This window comes from Danio rerio, chromosome 6 (assembly GCF_052040795.2).
Source record: "Danio rerio strain M-AB ecotype USA chromosome 6, GRCz13ab, whole genome shotgun sequence".
Classification (NCBI taxonomy): domain Eukaryota; kingdom Metazoa; phylum Chordata; class Actinopteri; order Cypriniformes; family Danionidae; genus Danio; species Danio rerio.
Window position 1 is genome coordinate 4,193,188 of NC_141026.1, and position 18,933 is coordinate 4,212,120.

Here is an 18,933-nt window from a genome sequence, read left to right on the forward strand (position 1 = left end):
CTGCCTTCAATTTTAAACTTGAATGAAATGAACTTTTCTTGTGATCTCAACTTCAAGTTAAAGTTTGTATAACTTTAAAAAAAAAAGTTTAAAGCTGATTAACGTGAGGCAGCACGGTGGTGCAGTGGGAAGCATAACCGCCTCACAGTAAGTAAAAGAAAAGATGGTATATTATATTATATTATATTATATTATATTAGGCGATGCAGTAGGTAGTGCTGCTGCCTCACAGCAAGAAGGTCGCTGGTTCAAGTCCCTGCTGGGTCAGTTGGCATTTCTGTGTGGAGTTTGCATGTTCTCCCCATGTTAGCGTGGGTTTCTTCCGGGTGCTTCGTTTTCCCTCACGCAAACACAGGGAGAACATGCAAACTCCACACAGAAATGCCAACTGACCCAGCCAAGGCTCGAACCAGCAACCTTCTTGCTGTGAGGCAGCAGCACTACCTACTGCATCGACTAATATAATATAATATAATATAATATAATATAATATAATATAATATAATATAATATAATATAATATAATATAATATACCATCTTTTCTTTTATTTAAAATTAGGATAACTTATATAATGTAAAGACATTTTGTTTAATAGTGTAAGCAATCCATGCTTTGTAATTATAACTTTTAAAAAGTTATGTTAAAATTAATGTGACTTGGTGGAGTTTAAATATAGGTAGAAGAAGGAAAAACAATGAATCTCACACTATGAAAATATTGTAATTTTATGGTTTATTTCTAGCAGCTGGGGTGCCAAAAAAACGTAAAATAACGGCCATTAAATTACAGACATTTACTGTAAAATAACGGATATTAAATTACTGCAATTTACTGCAAAATAACGGATATTAAATTATAGAAATTTACTCTAAAATAACGGCTATTAAATTACAGAAATTTACTGTAAAATAACTGATATTAAATTACAGCAATTTACTGTAAAATAATGGAAATTAAATTACAGAAATTTGCTGTAAAATAATAGACATTAAATTACAGCAATTTACTGTAAAATAACGACCATTACAGAAATTTACTGTAAAATAACGGATATTAAATTACAGCAATTTACTGTAAAATAACGGACATTAAATTACAGAAATGTACTGTAAAATAACAGCCATTAAATTAAAGAAATTTACTGTAAAATAACAGATATTAAATTACAGAAATTTACTGTAAAATAACGGACATTAAATTACAGAAATTTACTGTAAAATAACGGATATTAAATTACAGAAATTTACTGTAAAATAACAGATATTAAATTACAGAAATTTACTGTAAAATAACAGATATTAAATTACAGAAATTTACTGTAAAATAACAGACATTAAATTACAGAAATTTACTGTAAAATAACGGCCATTAAATTAAATAAATTTACTGTAAAATAACAAACATTAAATTACAGAAATGTACCTAAATTTCTGGTAAATTTCTTTAATTCAACCCCTGTTATTTTACAGTACATTTCTGTAATTTAACAGGCGTTATTTTATTTTTGTTTCAACACCCCAGTTGCTGGAATTAAACCTCAAAATTACAGTTTTTTTTACAGCACAGAATCCACTAATTACTGCCACGCATTCACTTTATATATGTGGTTTATTCCCATCCATTTCACTGATAAATTATTCACATATATTTAGACAATTCAGCAATATCCGATAGCATTTAAAACGACAGAACATATGGCATAACATCAGGAGCGTCAGTCTGAAGTCCTCCATTCACATTTATGTCCTTTTACAACAGACAATGAAGACATTTAAACGTCTCTTCTTCTAATATACAAACCAGAGGCTTCCCTAATCTTCTGCTGAGGCTGTGGAGCTCAATAAGCTTACAATATTTACACAGACAAATGAATTGAGGCCTATTCACACAAAGGAAGATTTGTTTTTCATTGCAGTGCAACCACAATCAGATAATAGAAGCAGGCCATTCATAACTCTTAGGAGTGCTGTTTTGATGCTCTAAATCCAATACAGATATACAGATATCTCTGTAGAAAGAGTATAGTTGAGTAGATATGACTTTTTTGTAGTATCTTAAAAAGAAAAGGCAGGTTTAAAATTGGCCTATAATTTACTTATTGTTTGCGATCAACCTGTGTTATTTTTTTAATAAGAGGCTTAATGACTACTTTAACATATCCTAAAAGTAAGGGTGAATTCAAAATGTTAAGAATAGGTTCTGCAACTTCTGAGAACAATTGTGTTAGTAATTTGGTCAGGATCTAGCATAGACCTTGTTGATTTGGAGGGATGTACCTGTTTGGAGAGTTCATCCTCTCCTACTGCTGAGAAAATCTGAAGTTTATCCATCAGTTTAAGTGAAGCTTCTCAAACTAAAGCTGCGGTCACGCTTGACTTTTCTCCCCATAGACTTCCATTCATACGCAAGCGAATGCGTCAGACCGGAAACGCATGGTCATACGTCAAGTTTCGCAGGTTGCTGCGGTGCAAAGTTTAAGCTGGGTGAACTCTGACCTGCGAAATCGCATCACTTGACTGCGTGAGACCAATCGAGGATCAAAACATGACCTGTCTGGCCAGAAATTAAAAACATGAAGCAATCGCTCGCTTTTTTAATGTCTAATAATTTTATTTAATCCCGTCCTTTTGTTTAATCCCATACGACAGAATTTCGCACACACAAACTCTAGTGTGACCGCAGTTTATTTTCGAGGGGAGCATTTGATATGATTGAGCAGGACTGGCTTCTCATCTGTAATCATTCATTTATTTCATTTTCTTGTCGGCTTAGTCCCTTTATTAATCTGGGGTCACCACACCGGAATGAACCGCCATCTTATCCAGCAGGTTTTTACACAGCAGATGCCCTTCCAGCTGCAACCCATCTCTGGGAAACATCCACACACACAATCATACACTACGGACAATTTAGCCAATCCAATTCACCTGTACTGCATGTCTTTGGACTGTGGGGGAAACCGGAGCACCCGGAGGAAACCAACCCGAATGCAGGGAGAACATGCAAACTCCACACAGAAACGCCAACTAAGCCGAGGATCGAACAAGCAACCCAGCAACCTTCTTGCTGTGAGGCCTTTTGTAAGGGGGAGCTCTCGAGACCTACCTAATCTCGGATCCCCTTATGTGCTATTTCACCGGGCGGGAGCCTTAAGCTCAAGTATCTCCGAGCTCAGGGTTCTCTCCCAGGACAGCATGCCAAACTTGTTTTGAACTCTAAGCATATCTAAGTGGGAACTCTTGAAACTGAGGTTTTGCCTCAGTACATTTTCTCCTTTCTGATTGGCCAGTACACCTAGGTTTACACCAGATGTCGTATATATGATTGAGCAAGGGCGTAGGTTTGCTCTTGACATTGGTGGCGACCACCAATTTTGACTCTGCTACATGAGCTGTTAACGGAAATGTTCAGCCAATCACAATGTTCATATGAGTTTTTGGAGGCAGAACGAGTCGAGTAGAGAATGTGATTTAACCCTATGTTCATGTTAATGTTGACAGTGCCATTTTTGTCAGGATCTAGCATAGACCTTGTTGATTTGGAGGAATTTACCTGTTTGGAGAGTTCTTCCTCTCCTACTGCTGAGAAAGTCTGAAGGTTTAATCATTGGCTAAACTGAGGATTTGCATCAATACATTTGCTCCTCTCTGATTGGCCAGTACACCTAGCTTAACACCAGATGTTGCAGACACGTTTGAGCAAGGGCGTACGTTTGCTCTTGACATTTGTGGCGACCTATAAAACACCAATTTTGACTCTTCTACATCAGTGGTCCCCAACCACCGGGCCGGTCCGTGGAACAATTGGTACCGGGCCACATTAGAAATCATGAATTATTTCTGTAGAAAATATTCCCCCCCCCCGACTTGGTTTCTTCCACTCACCCCCCGCCATCTCACATGAATTGGACTATGCCAAAATCCACCACGGAGCGGGAAGAACGATCGCTAGAATATAGCTCAGTGGTGGTTGTTGATAGTTTAAGGTTATAAAACAGGTATTATAGAGTCCAAGTCAGCAGAGCATTTAAGGATTGTGCATATAACGTTATGTGTGCGTGCATCACTAAGTAAGTACCCGCAATCATTGCAATATGAATCTATATGGAGCTTCACATAATCATACTCATTAGGGCTGTAACATGCCAATGCATACATTTAATTCGGCTATACGGTTGTATTATTATTAATATGTTCGTCAGTTGAAATGTTTGGCACAGATGTTATGTATTTAAAGCATATAAACCTTGATTGAAACATAATCAGAGCCCCCCCCCCGGTATGTTGTAAAATTGACAAGCGTTGACCGGTCCACGGTGATAAAAAGGTTGGGGACCACTGTGCTACATGAACTGTAAAAAGACTGTTAAAGGTTTTGCCTCAATACATTTTCTCCTTTCTGATTGGCCAATACACCTAGGTTAACACCAGAAGTCGTAGATACGATTGAGCAAGGGTGTAAGTTTGCTCTTGACATTGGTGACGACCTATGAACCACCAATGTTGACCCATCAATTTTGATTCGGCCAATCACAACGTTCATATGGGTTTTTGGTGGCAGAACAAGTCGATTAGAGAATGTGATTTAACCCTATGTCCATGTTAATGTTGACAGTGCGATTTTTGTCAGGATCTAGCATAGACCTTGTTGAATTGAAGGAATTTACCTGTTTAAAGAGTTCCTTCTCTTCTACTGCTTTGAAAGTCTGAAGTTTAACCACTAGGGAACTACGATGCTCTAATGAGCTTTAGAATTGAACTGAATTGAATTTAAAGAAACTGTTCTAAGTTGAAATTAATTTCAGAGTCCTCAAATTTTGCAATAACCGGAATCCCTTTCAGAGTGTCTTTTTCATCATGAGTGATAAAACTATGCCTTCAACTAGCTTGAGTATTCAAAGTGGCACACAACAAACCTGAAGCATGCATTATTGTGCATTGGTGTTGACCCTAATATATTTCTGGTAATCTTCCTTAGTGTGAACGGGCCATTGATGTGCTTTTTAACTAACATTTTAAAAGTGCAAAGCCAGGGGTGTTTGGAAAAGCTTAAAAACCTCTGCCATGCAGCTGGACATAAACTCTTAAAGGGCTAGTTTACCCCCCCAAAAAATGAAAACTACCTCATCATCTCAGCTCTGAGTTCCTTTCATCGTCAAACACAAAAGAAGATATTTTGAAGAATGCTGGTAGCTGGGACCCACTGACATCAACAGTAGGAAAACAAACACTATGGAATTTAATGCGTGCCGGCAACCAGCCTTTTTCAAAATATATATTTTCCGTAATAAAAAAAGCATATGATGTAAATGATGAGAAAATGACGTCAGAGTTTACATTTTTGAGTGAACTATCCCTTTAAAAGTCATCCAGACTTCTTCACTCCACCATGCTGTATAAAGAAATGGCTCCTCGTGATCAATCCTGGACACTGGAGGGTTAGGTCCAGTCCACAGGAACACGGGTATTCACAAAACTGTAGTTTTTCTACGCCGTTTGGCCATTCGTCCACATACTGAAACCAAAACTTTCTGAAGACTCGAGGCCAGGGTGAAGACTTTTAGCCAGTTTACAGTGTGGTCGTATGGCTCATGCCATCAGAGTGTGTGCTGTTTTCTTCTTTCTGATTGGCCAACACAGTTGCATTCGCAACAGATGTGGTAGGCGAATTCTGCAAGTTTGTGGCTAAGCCTGGTTTATACTTCTGCGTCAAGTGACCGGTGTAACCCACGGCGGATGCAACGCGCGTAGCTGTGCATTTATACTTGTGCGCGCTGTCTCTGTTGGTCTGCATTAACACTTCTGAAACGCTAGTTGGCAGTGAGGGGTAAATGTTCCTCTGTGTCGAGTTTCTTCGCTGCTGTTTTGCTTTTCCTGAACACTTCCGGGATGTACAAGTGGCTCAAACTCGCTCATTTTGAGGCAGGAACCGGCGGACGTGCAACAGCTTTAACTATGAGGTAAACACAAAACAAAACTTTCCATCCGGAGCTCCTTCACGGGACTCCACACTTGTAAACAATCGCTCCATCAGGCTCGCACCATTCACGCTGCTCTCGGTCCCACCCAGACTCGTCAGCGCTACCAAGCCGACCAATCACAGAGCTTGCGCTAGGCGTCGTTGCGACGTGTAGTTACATTTTTTGAGAGGTGCACGTCAGCGACGCCGACGGCCACGGTGAAGGGCTATGCGTCAGCGCCGTAGCATACGCGTGCGTTTGTCGCAGAAGTATAAATCAGCCTTTACACATTGCGCACTCATTGCGACGGTAATTCATCACAGTTCCTGAATTTACGTTGACTTTGTATATAACTTTTCTTGCTCGAATACTTAAAGGGATTCGTTCATTCATTTTCTTTTAGGCTTAGTCCCTCTACTCATCAGGGGTCACCACAGCGGAATGAACCGCCAATGATTCCAGCATATGTTTTACACAGCGGATGCCCTTCCGGCTACAACCCATCACTGGGAAACATCCACATACACTCATTCACACACATACACTACAGGCAATTTAGTTGATTCAATTCACCTATAGCGCATGTGTTTGGACTGTGGGGGAAACCGGAGCACCCGGAGAAAACCTATGCAAACATGGGGAGAACATGCAAACTCCACACTGAAATGCCAACTGACCCAGCTGGGACTTCTGGAAAATATTAATTTATGAATTAAGCACTGTTAGTTTGCAATTAAGACTTCCATAATAATTGTTTTTTTTTACTATGGAAGTCAATGGTTACAGGTTTTTAGCTTTCTTCAAATATCTTCTTTCATGTTAAAGAGAGGCGAGGCAGTGGCGCAGTAGGGAGTGCTGTCGCCTCACAGCAAGAAGGTCGCTGGGTTGCTGGTTCGAACCTCGGCTCAGTTGGTGTTTCTGTGTGGAGTTTGCATGTTCTCCCTGCCTTCGCGTGGGTTTCCTCCGGGTGCTCCGTTTTCCCCCACAGTCCAAAGACATGTGGTACAGGTGAATTGGGTACGCTAAATTGTCTGTAGTGTAAGAGTGTGTGTGTGTGGGTGTTTCCCAGAGATGGGTTGCGGCTGGAAGGGCATCCGCTGCGTAAAAACTTGCTGGATAAGTTGGCGGTTCATTCCGCTATGGCAACCCCGGATTAATAAAGGGACAAAGCCGACAAGAAAATAATGAATGAATGTTAAAGAGAAGAATGAAACTCATAATGGTTTGGAACCACCTGAGGGTGAGTAAATAGAGTACAATTTGTCATTTTGGGGTGAACTATCCCTTTATCTCAGCGTTTTTATGGCTCCCTGTTGGTTCGGCATGCTCTTGACAGCGCATCAGCTTTTTATTTGTCAAACAAAGGCAGGAAAACTCATCCGGAAAATACCCATGTTCATGTGGACATGGTCTTAGTTTGGTAGCGTGTCCAGGCCGAGAGATGCAGCATGCTGCTTGGCCCGCAGGCGCAGGTTTTCGATGCTTGTGGTTTTGCTGTTGAGGGCCGGGAGACCTCCGGAGCCCTGCAGCAGAGGACTGCTCCACATCTGCTGGGCTTGAGTCAGCGTCTGGTAGTATGGCTGACAGGGCAGAGATCCAAGCGGAGACGCCATGTTTACGTTTACACCCAGGTAAGGTAAGGAGGACGGCGCGGTCACGTCGAAGGCAGGGTAGTGCATGAGGTTGTTGGTGGCGGCCATGTGCTGGCGAAACTGTTCCTGCAGACGGAAGAGACTGAGAGGAGACGACGCGTACGAGTTACTCTGAGCCACCGCGCCGCTGGAAGAGGGAAGAGCTGGAGAAACAAGCGGATCATCTGCGGACAGAGAAAGATCGCAATGTAAACTTGTTTTTGTTTGCATTCAAAGGCAGATTTTACACGACCTGACAAGTCTTGTCGCCTATCCAAAAATAGGAATCATAATAACGTGACTTCTAGTTGATCATTTGGTATCAGAATTGGCTTATATGAAAGGCAGAGGCGTCTAGATTATGTTTATTTTACCAAAATGAAATATGATCATGCCTTGATTTTTAATGATTTAATTAGGACAGTAAGGTCTGACTTTACTTAGACAGAAGTCTTCACTGAACAGAAATAATGTCCAGTATAGAATATAAAGTCATGCTGCAGTGGAGACAGAATGAATATTGTGTCTGACTCCATCATGAGCTTGGAGGACTGCATCCATACATCTCTGCAATGACTCAAATCACTGATTAATAAAGTCATCTGGAATGGCAAAGAAAGCGTTCCTGCAGGACTCCCAGAGTTCTTCAAGAGTCTTCGGATTCATCTTTAATGCCTCCTCCATCTTACCCCAGACATGCTCAATAATGTTCATAACTGGTGGCTGGGCTGGCCAATCCTGGAGCACCTTGACCTTCTTTGCTTTCAGGAGCTTTGATGTGGAGGCTGAGGTAGGAGAAGGAGCGCTATCCTGCTGGAGAATTTGCCCTCTCCTGTGGTTTGTAATGTAATGGGCAGCTCAAATGTCTTGATACCTCAGGCTGTTGATGACCCACTCTGCAGATCTCTCGCACACCCCCAAACTGAATGTAACCCCAAACCATGATTTTTCCTTCACCAAACTTGACTGATTTCTGTGAGAATCTTGGGTTCATGCTGGTTCCAGTAGGGCTTCTGCAGTATTTGTGATGATTGGGATGCAGCTCAACAGATGATTCATGTGAAAAACTGACCTTCTGCCACTTTTCCAAATGATCAGCTAAAAGTCAGGGCATTATTTGTTGCTCTTACAACTGGAATTAACAACAAGACTTTTGTCAGGTAGTATAAATTGAAAAAAAAGACTCATTGGGTTTATAAACATTATTTAAGGTAAGCAATTGCAAACAATTAATTACTACTTATTTAAAATACTAGTATTATTTTAAATATGAGTATTATTTGAGACAACTTAAACAATTAAGCTAACTTAATCAGCGACAACATGAAGGACTTATGTGGAACCTTGCATTTTTTACAGTCTGGGCTGAATTTAAATAAACAATTGTACATTTTTATTACCACGATATACTGAATTATTGACTATTGACATATACAGTTGAAGTCAGAATTATTAGCCCCTCTGAATTATTCACCCCCCTGTTCATCCCCCCCCAATTTCTGTTTAACGGAGAGCAGATTTCCTCAACACATTTCTGAACACAATAGTTTAATAACTCATCTCTAATAACTCATTTATCTTATCTTTGCTATGATGACAGTACATAATATTAGACTAGATATTTTTCAAGACACTTCTATACAGCTTAAAGTGACATTTAAAGGCTTAACTAGGTTAATTAGGTTAACTAGGCAGGTTAGGGTAATTAGGCAAGTTATTGTATAATGATGGTTTGTTCTGTTGACTATCGAAAAAATTATAGCTTAAAGGGGCTTATAATATTGACCTTAAAAGGGGTTTTGAAAAATTAAAAACTGCTTTTATTCTAGTCAAAATAAAACAAATAAGAAGAAAAAATATTATCAGACATACTGTGAAAATATCCTTGCTCTGTTAAACATAATTTGGGAAATATTTAAAAAAGAAAAGAAAATTCAAAGGGGGGCGAATAATTCTGACCTCAACTAACCTCAAAACGTAGCTGTCCTTTAATGTAAAAAAAGTCTGCAAAGTTGTTCACCTACAAAATTAGACTCTCAATTTCCATCATTCGTGACTCTCTCAAAAGAAAGAAAAGTACACAATTCTGAATACTTCAACCTATTTTTTTTTTCATTTTAAGCATTGAGAAATAAAGATCATGTAACTAGTCGTTTATACCTGATTTAGGGCTGAGTGGTTTATATGAGGGTGAGCTGTCATCTGTCATCAGAGGTGGCCCCGCCTCTTTTATTTCATCTTTGATTGACAGTGGCTCATCCTCTCTGTCAGTGGTGTCCTCGGCCCCTGATTCTGCCCCTGACTGTTCTGGTGAGGTCACGTTCACCTCCTCATTCAGCTCACAGGAAGGGGCACTAGTGAGGCCACGCCCATCTAACGGAGAGGGCGGGGCTTGTGCCTCAACAGGCGGAGCTTCTTCTTTTCCCTCATCTTGAGCGCCCTCTGTCCCAGCTTCCTTCAGCCGCTGAAGCTGCTCTTTCTGCAAGCTGCGCTGCTTTTTGCGAAACTTTGCACGCCGGTTTTTAAACCACACCTGGAAATGTGAAGACATTGAAATGCAATGAAAAACTTCAGTCACAGAATAAAGGCAAGACACCACAGCTGAATTAAAAAACATTTGTTATAGATGTGAATAACAGTATATAGGCATGGGATGATAATGGATTTTAAGGTTTACCGTGATTTGGAAAAGTTAAGGTTTTAAAATTGTCCATTTATATAGTCAACAGTATCGCCAAGCAGGAAAAAGCATCCACATCAAAAGCTACTGGTCAGCCCACAATTCAGAAAACATCGGAAAAACAAACCGCTTATAAACCAACATTCAAGCATGCTTATAGACCTGGGGTGCATTTCCGAAAACCATCGTTAGCCAACTAAGGTCGCAAGTTGTATCATTGCAAACATAGTTTGTTGATTTGGTGTTACCCAAAGCCATTGTTCAAACGAACATTCGCAAACTGTGTCGCAAACTTGTATGCTTGCAACTACACCTCTGGAGCTGTAGTTAGAAACATAGTTCCTGTCTGTGTTCTATTCCCACTTATCCCCCTATGCCCTATTTATTTAGAACGTTCCAACATTTAAACTTGGAATGATTTTTAAAAAAAAGCATTAACGTCATCTCTCTTAGGTTTAATTTGCTATCAAAGTATTTTTACAGTTCAGTTTTAGTGATCTTCATGTTTACAATTGCAGTGCACTTAGAAAACACTGATGTCATTTGGAACACAGCTTTGGTTCATGGCGAAAGCTATAGGTGACCTATTATTTAAAAGCCGAATTTAAGTTACGTCTCCAAAGCTTCTGAAAACAAAACTATATAGCATACGTTAATGCTTTTGTTTAATAGTGGGTTATTTATTAAGTATATGTACTGTATATGGCATGGGCCTGTTGGTCATTTCTGCAGTGTTTTGCATGGCAAATTGTAAAAGCAGACTTATCAAAAAATAAAAATAAATTAACAATATAATACTTAATAATAATACAGACATTAATATTAATAGCCATTATTATAAATAATATTATTTTTATTATTATGATTATTTTCATTATTATTTTTAATATTGAAGTAGGATTTTTTAAAATTTCTAATAAATAATAAATAATACATTTCATTTCTTAACAAATAGCCTCATTATTTACTTATTTATATGATTTATATATGATATTTGAATACGTGTTACTTTTGTCATTGATTTTATGTTTTATAATAGAATATATAATGTTCTCAATAATATAAGCTGGTTTTGAGCTCACCTGTACTCGAGCTTCAGGTAAGTTTGTGCACATGGCCAGCCGTTCACGCATGACCACATCAGGGTAGTGTGTTTTCTGGAAGGTTTTCTCCAGCGCCTCCAGCTGCTGGGCGGTGAAGGCTGTGCGGCTGCGGCGCTGCTTTCTGTGCTGAGAACCATAGCGTGCCTCCAAGATGATGTCTGAACATGCAGTCATGGAGAGTTTCAGGTAAGTGACTTCAAACAAGTAATTAATTACCAATTACATCATTAAAAATGTATTTTAAAATTGCTGTGTCTGAGAAATAACTCAGTTACTCAAGTTTCAAGATTAATTTATACAACAACATAACATTCAACGCATAAATGCACTACACTCTTAAAAACTTGAGTTATTTATTCAACCCAATGGATGAGTTACATATATTTGGTGCTTTGTTGGGTTATTTTCAACCTTTGTTAGGTTATTTATTAATAACTCAACAAGTTGAGTTAAATATTTGGTGCTTTGTTAGGTTATTTTTAACCTCTATTGGGTTATTTATTTAATAACTCAACCAGTTGAGTTAAATTTTTTAATTTCAACAGTCATCTGATTTAACAGACACAAAACAGCTGCATTAATATGTGTGTGTTATTAAGTTTATTTAAGCTCTGACACAATAGTATTGTTATCTTTGTCAAATTATCTCTCCAAGTCATTTTTTTTATATCCGTTTCACCATCCAAGACCATCTTTTAGGGATGTGGTTAAAATGTATTGTGCATTGTGGACACTGAGTGAACAGCTGCTGGACAGTCTCTACAGCACACAGAGCTCCATATTCTGCTCCATCAACTCTGTTAAAATAGTTGGGTTAGAAATACTGTACCCCAACATATAACCCACCCATAGGTTATTAAAGCACCTTTCCAACTATGGGTTATTTTAACGAATGCATTGGATTATATTAAGGATTATATAAAGGTTATTTTTTCCATTCTGGTATTACTATTGCTACTATTACTAGTACAATTCTTTTTTTTTATTATAACTGTGTAAATAAATAAAAAAAATATTGAAACTGCTTTTTTCCATTACATTTTATTTCCAGACACTGTTGTTAAAATAAATCAAGAATCACAAACAATGAAGAAACAGAGCAAAGTGCAGAAAGTTATAAACTCTGCAAGCAGAAAATCCTCTGTTGATGGAGCAGAATATGGAGCTCTGTGTGCTGCAGCTGCAGCAGACTTCACTCAGTGTCCACAATGTACAATACATTTCAACCACATCCAAACGCTTCTAAAAGATGGTGAAACGGGTATAAAAAACCCAACATGGAGAGGTAATTTGATAATTAAGAACAATATTATTATGTTATAGCTTAAATAAGCTTTAGAACGCAAAAACAACATCATGCACGCATATTAATACAGCTGTTTTGTGTCAGCTAAATCAGCTGACTGTTGAAATTAAAATATTTAACTCAACTGGTTGAGTTATTAAATAAATAATCCAATAAAAGTTAAAAATAACCCAAACAAAGCACCAAATATTTAACTCAACAGGTTAAGTTATTAAATCAATAATCTAAAATAGGTTTAAATAACCCAACAAAGCTCCAAAATTGTTTAAAACAACCATTGGGTCAAATAAATAACTCAATGATTTTTAGAGTGAACACATGATTCTCTGCTTATAACTGTCTGCACTTTGATCTGTTTCTTAATTGTTTGTGAATCTTGGTTTATTTTAACAAAAGTGTCTGGAGCTAAAATGTAGTGGAAATAAAGCATTTTCGATATGTTTTTTTTTTACCCAGCCATAATTAAAAAAATTACAGTAGTACTAGTAATAGTAGCAATACCAGAACGGAAAAATACCATTTAATCAAAATAACCCAACGCATTGGTTTAAATTATATAACCCAATGCACTGGGTTAAAATAACCCATAGTTGGTAAGGTGCTATGATAACCTATAGTTGGGTTATATGTTGGGGTATTTTTAATCCAACTATTTTAGTAGAGTACATATAAATCTCAATGCTGCATACAACACAAATTAAACTCTTTTATTTCTTTAAAACATGTTCTTTTAGCTTTATCCAAAAATGTAACACATTATAAATTATAAACATTATATATATCAAAACACAAAATATGGTAAAGCAATGACACAATATTTCATAGCCTATTGACAAAAACCTCTGACTTTCTGTTCATAGTTTCTCAAGCACGTTCAATCTACTTGATAAATGAATTAATATGCTTAACTGATTGATCCAGATCTGTTGTATTTATGAACAGTATTTAAACAAGTAACTGTTATTAAATTCTCTGAAAATTAAAAGTAATGCCTTGCTTATTTTTCTGTGCAAAAGTAATCTAAATACAGTAACCAATTACACCCAACTCTGTTCAGAACTATAGTCTATCATCAACATATCTTGAACATCTGTCAAACAATCATCTCTTTTATTAATGTAAAAAAATCATGCATTTACCTGCAAGTCTCTCGGCTAGCGTAAGCGCGTGCACGGATGGCCGGTAGTCGGGCGCGTGCTGCGCATGCTGCGCGGCCTGTTGATGCAGGTTGTACATTGCGCTCAGAGAGTTCATGGCGTGCAAAGAATAGCCGTTCACCCCGTAGTGCTGCATCTCGAGCTTCTGATAAACGACAGAAAATGCTGAAGATTAATGTCATAAATACTGACACAAACAATTTAGATTAGGTTAATTGGTAATTGTGTTTTGAGGTTGCAAAGTTGCACCTGACACATGGATACTCATAATAATAATAACGCATTCATTCATTTTCTTGTCGGCTTAATTAGTCCCTTTATTAATCCGGGGTCGTCACAGCGGAATGAACCACCAACTTATCCAGCACGTTTTTACGCAGCGGATGCCTTTTCAGCCGCAACCCATCTCTGGGAAATAACAACGCAGCCTAATTAAATTTATAAAGACAGTAATGGGAATAACTAAAAATAATTGACTCGCATCGTGTGCATGTAACTATTTTAATTATGACACGTGCTCCACATGCATTTTGTATTTCTCCGTAAATGTTTATAACATAGATTTCACATTAAATAATTAATTCCTTTCTGAAATAAAGAAATTGTAATATATATATAATGCAATAGAATAGCATAAAAGACGACACATACACTCATAAAAGACGTTTGCTGTTTGTTCAAATTTCTTAAAATGGGCTGAAACAACACACTTTTAGGGGTTTTTGGATACAACTTAATTTTTTTATGTTCAATACACTTCAATTTATTAAAAAAACGAACAACTTACTTAATATCTTCTTGTTGTCCTAATATAAATCCATTGTGTGGAGCATCATTTTTACAGTGTAGGCATTTGTACGTTTATAAATAATTTATTTTTGTATTTTTCTTTCTTTTTGTTTGCTAAAAATGCACATAATTTTGCCTATATGGATGCCATATATTTGACATTTTGTTTCATTTATATTTAATCGTCTTTTTAAATTAATTTTCAGTGAAAATCTCGTCAATTGTTTTTAATTTCTATTATTTTAGGCAGCATTTACCATTATCCGCTATTAGTGCAAAGCATATGATTTATTTTCATTATTTTGGGCTTATTCAACATAGCACTTTATTTGATCTTCACAGCCTATATCGCCACAATAGATGATGAATGTTTTCGTTCAGTTTGCAAGCAGCCGTGACAGCATATGGATGAGGTTATGACAGGTCGTATATCAAATAAATATAGGCATATAGTAGATATGAATAATTCGTTTTAGGCATGCTGAAGACGTCTAACAAATTGTATTAATTTCTGCGCTTTCTCTTTAACAAGAACTGTGCTCGAGGGCATGTCAAAAATGTAAAACACCATGAACTGCCGCAAAAAACCAAAATTATCCATAATAATAATAATAATAATAATAACAATAATAATTTGTATACTACAGCTAGACTAGTAACAATTATAATAATAAAACACTTATATTATATTAGTATTTAGTAGGCCTAAAAGACTGCAGGGATTTTCCATTGAGCTGCAGTTTGATTACATTTTAATCGGTGATAATTGTCTGCAGTGGTAATAATCTCTTTATTAGTCATTATTATTTTTGACGCAAGAATAATTGTAAGCAGCCTCGGGGTTTAAGATTTAGTCCTCGCTAAAGAGCCCGTGGCATTTGTGTCACTGACACTAAATTCCCCGATGTAATCATATTCCAGCCACATGGGAATACTTTAATTCGGCTGAACAAAAAGTGCTTTGCTAAACATTTACTTTGCCCTCCCAGTGTTAAGCTCTATTGGTGCTCTTTCTGTCCTCCATCGCCTCTGGGCTGCTTCTGCTGGAGATGTATGTGTGCATTTACAAATGCTGCTCCCACTTGAGCCGAATCTAATGTTGGTGCAAATAGCTTTCATTACCAATCTGACACTGGACGCGACACATCCTTTGTGTTTGCATATATATATATATTAATTTAGAATAATTTGAGGTTGCCTATTTACACGGCAGTTTTTAAAAAAAGAAATTAGGGTACACTAAAATATTAAATAAATTAAATTGTCCCAACACAAATCGATTTAACTTAATCGTTTTTACAAATTTAAGTGGATTGAACATAAAGAATTAAGTTTGTGCTGTGTAAACTAATTTTAAATAAACAATATGAACAAGCAGCAAAAGTAATTGAGTATTCAACAAAATATTTGTAGAATTAGAATTTTATTTATTAACAACGTTATATGATACAAAGAATTGCACATTATTCAACAAATGAGACTTTGAATATAGGCTATTTAATATGTTATTTATATGCCTATTTAATCATATGCCATTTTAATTAAATAAAACCAGGCTATATAATAGAAATAGCTTAAATAAGTTTAAATTTATTATTTAATTAATTTCGACGAACTGCTCTAAGCTATATATTTTGATCTGTCAAATAGCTTTAAGCCATAGTGTAAATAGGGTTGTTACAGAGTAATCTGAATTTAATTTAAGCTTTTTGAAGGCAAAATATTGGCCCATTTTTAGGAGAGTTCGCCACCCAAAAAAATTTAAATAAAATAAATAAATAAATAAACAACAACAACAACAAAAAAATTAGTACACGCAATCTAGTAAACTCTAAACAATGCTGGGTTATTTCAACCCAATTTTGGCTGCAGACTAAACCACTGAGTTAGTTTTTTAATGAAATGAATAGGACCCAAATTAACCCAATGTTTGGGTTAGTCCACATTTTACGCAATTTGGGTTTAAATAACCCAACATTTCTTAGAGTGTATAAATAAAGTATCACTAATTTACATTATGAATAATTTTCAGAGTATAATGTAACGTGTAACGTAGGCTAATAAAATAATGTAACGTAATTTTTAACAAATAAAACAATCAACTTCGTGTATAGGGAATGTCAAATGTATACATTTTTAAGATTCTCAGTGTGGAGCTGTTATTGATACGAGTGTATCTGTTTTACATTTATTTTACGCACGAAATATATCTTCAAAACTGATTTTCAAGGACTCCGATTATTTGTTAAAGTCTTCACTCACCTCTCTGGGAAGTTTTGTCGCCTCTGAACAGTAACAGCAAGTTTGCTGACAGTTGGTGCAACTGAACACGAGTGATTTTTCCCAGTCTGTAGTTTTATATCCTGTTGGAATTCAAAAGTATCCGAGTCTGTTTACAGCTGCTCAGTTCTGAAGAATGTTTGATTTGTTTGTCCTAAAACATCACAGCCTCCGCGGGTCAGAGTCGGAAGATCCCGCCCATCAGCCAATCAGAAACACGATGAGGTCAGTGAGGAACTTCAGTGGCAAATTTAACTGTCAATCAAAGGGTCTCCATCACTTTCTGATCCTCCAGTCAGCAAGTCAATTTCAACGATGTGCTTTTCTGCTGTAGCCATTCATTAATAGCTATGTGACCAAAGTAATTGAGAAATAATAAGGCAATAACGTCCTCATCAAAATAATCTAAAAACTAAAAATTATTAGCAAAAACTAATAAGAGTCACAAGTTAAGGTAAATTCAAATACGCTAATAATTAGACGTTTTTCATTAATTAAATTAGATTTTTATTTTCAAGCTAATGCCAAAAAAGTTTTTCTATTAAAACTACTAAAGTACAATTGTGAAATTTCAACTACTGAATGGGTGTTTTAAAAAGTCCTACATGAGGCGTGGAGTAATAAGCAAATATTTCTGTACTTTTTGCGTTGCACACCTTCTGACAAGCTGTTTTTAAGAAGGACCGAAGCAAAAAAAAAGGTGGAGAGAGAATGAGATCTCTAATAGATGGCAGAATCTCGCCCGGCCTGGAGGATTTACAGAGACAAGACGCCATCTCAGCCTTTAAAACAGTCTTAAAATGACGGATGGTAAGAGGATTAAAACAATAATGCCCTTCTCTTTTTCAGGCTTTTTTTTTGGTGGGGGGATTTCTTTTCCAGAGAGAGAGAGAGAGAGAGAGAGAGAGAGAAAGAGAGAGAGAGAGAGAGAGAGAGAGAGAGAGAGAGAGAGAGAGAGAGAGAGAACGTTTATGCAGGAATTAAAAAGTGGTCCTTATGTAAAGCTTGCATATTTTGTTGAAATGCTGGGAAACATTTGAGATTTATGATATTTTGGACCTTGGGAAAATTATTAAAGCCTTTGTTGTTGAGCAACAGTAAAGCTTCAAAGCTTCAAGTAAGATATATGTGTTATTTTTGTAATAATTAAAACTATTGGTAAATTAATAACCTGAATTATTGAAGTGCAGTTCTAATAATATTAACGATAAAATGATATTATTAATGTAATTTATTAAAATGATGAAACTTCCAGATAGAAAAATCTAGAAATTAACTTCTGAAAGACTGGAAAAAAGCTAATTAGCATGTAAAGCTAGCGTTGTATTTTTTTTTTTCTTTTATTTAACTTTTTTTTTTTTGGAAAAAAAAAGCTATTAAAGCCATTCCTGTTCCTCAGACTCTAATGCGCATGTGTCAAGCGGTTGGTCTAAACAGCTGTGAGTCATTCAAGAAATTCTACATTCCCGCCAAATTTTTTAACTAGTTTTCACCAGTCATTGGTTTTCACCCAAGGCGTGTAAGTTTTATTGGCTGCTAGACCAATAAAATATTGAATTTATGTCACTTACGACGGAAACCCTGACCTGACCAACACTTACCGTAATAGATTTGTTGAACTGCGTTGAAAATATGGCGTCTTGACAAAATGGCAGCCACCCCTGAAGATAGGTAGGTAACAGTGTTCTAGTTTGATGTGAACGTTTATTAAGCACCTGTACACTATACAACCAGGTTCACTGGTTTATAAACAATTTAGAGAGAAATGTTAAGATTAACAAATAAAAACAAATGTTGGCTAATTATTTGGTAGAAATTATTGAACACTCGCTCAAATTGCTGATATGGTTGGTTCGAAAGACCCACCCCTATTGACAAAGTCCAGAATTTGGCAGCTATACAAGCTCATTTGTCCCTTTTTTGATATAATGCCATCATAACTTGTGAAAATAACCGATTGAAGAAGCCTTCAAGACAAATGTAATTTTTAATTATTTAAATGGACTAGTTCGGACTGAGGAAATGA

At 36.7% G+C, this 18,933-nt stretch overlaps 2 protein-coding genes across 8 annotated transcripts in view; one reads left to right on the top strand and one right to left on the bottom strand.

The window, feature by feature from the left end:
• Positions 1-1,591: 1,591 nt before the first annotated feature.
• Positions 1,592-17,058, bottom strand: dmbx1b (diencephalon/mesencephalon homeobox 1b). 3 transcript variants are annotated; one of them, XM_087255587.1, is made up of 7 exons: positions 16,890-17,058; positions 13,821-13,983; positions 11,355-11,533; positions 9,753-10,125; positions 7,063-7,777; positions 6,505-6,849; positions 1,592-2,900 (listed from the first exon to the last, which is right to left on the bottom strand). In XM_087255587.1, exons 2-5 carry the CDS (start codon positions 13,972-13,974, stop codon positions 7,374-7,376), a joined length of 1,110 nt encoding a protein of 369 aa, XP_087111713.1. In that variant the 5' UTR covers positions 13,975-13,983; positions 16,890-17,058; the 3' UTR covers positions 1,592-2,900; positions 6,505-6,849; positions 7,063-7,373. The 3 variants fall into 3 exon arrangements, with proteins under 3 accessions (XP_087111713.1, XP_087111714.1, NP_001017625.1); XM_087255588.1 differs by lacking the exon at positions 6,505-6,849 and having other exon boundaries at positions 1,592-2,787; positions 7,196-7,777; NM_001017625.2 differs by lacking the exons at positions 1,592-2,900; positions 6,505-6,849 and having other exon boundaries at positions 7,232-7,777.
• Positions 17,059-18,304: 1,246 nt separating this feature from the next.
• Positions 18,305-18,933, top strand: part of col28a2b (collagen, type XXVIII, alpha 2b) — a 104,871-nt gene continuing 104,242 nt past the window's right edge. For all 5 annotated transcript variants that reach the window (XM_087256436.1, XM_087256434.1, XM_087256435.1 and 2 more), the window contains exon 1: positions 18,305-18,578. The gene's annotated coding sequence lies outside the window, so the exon portion shown is untranslated. The remainder of the gene's footprint in view (positions 18,579-18,933) is intronic.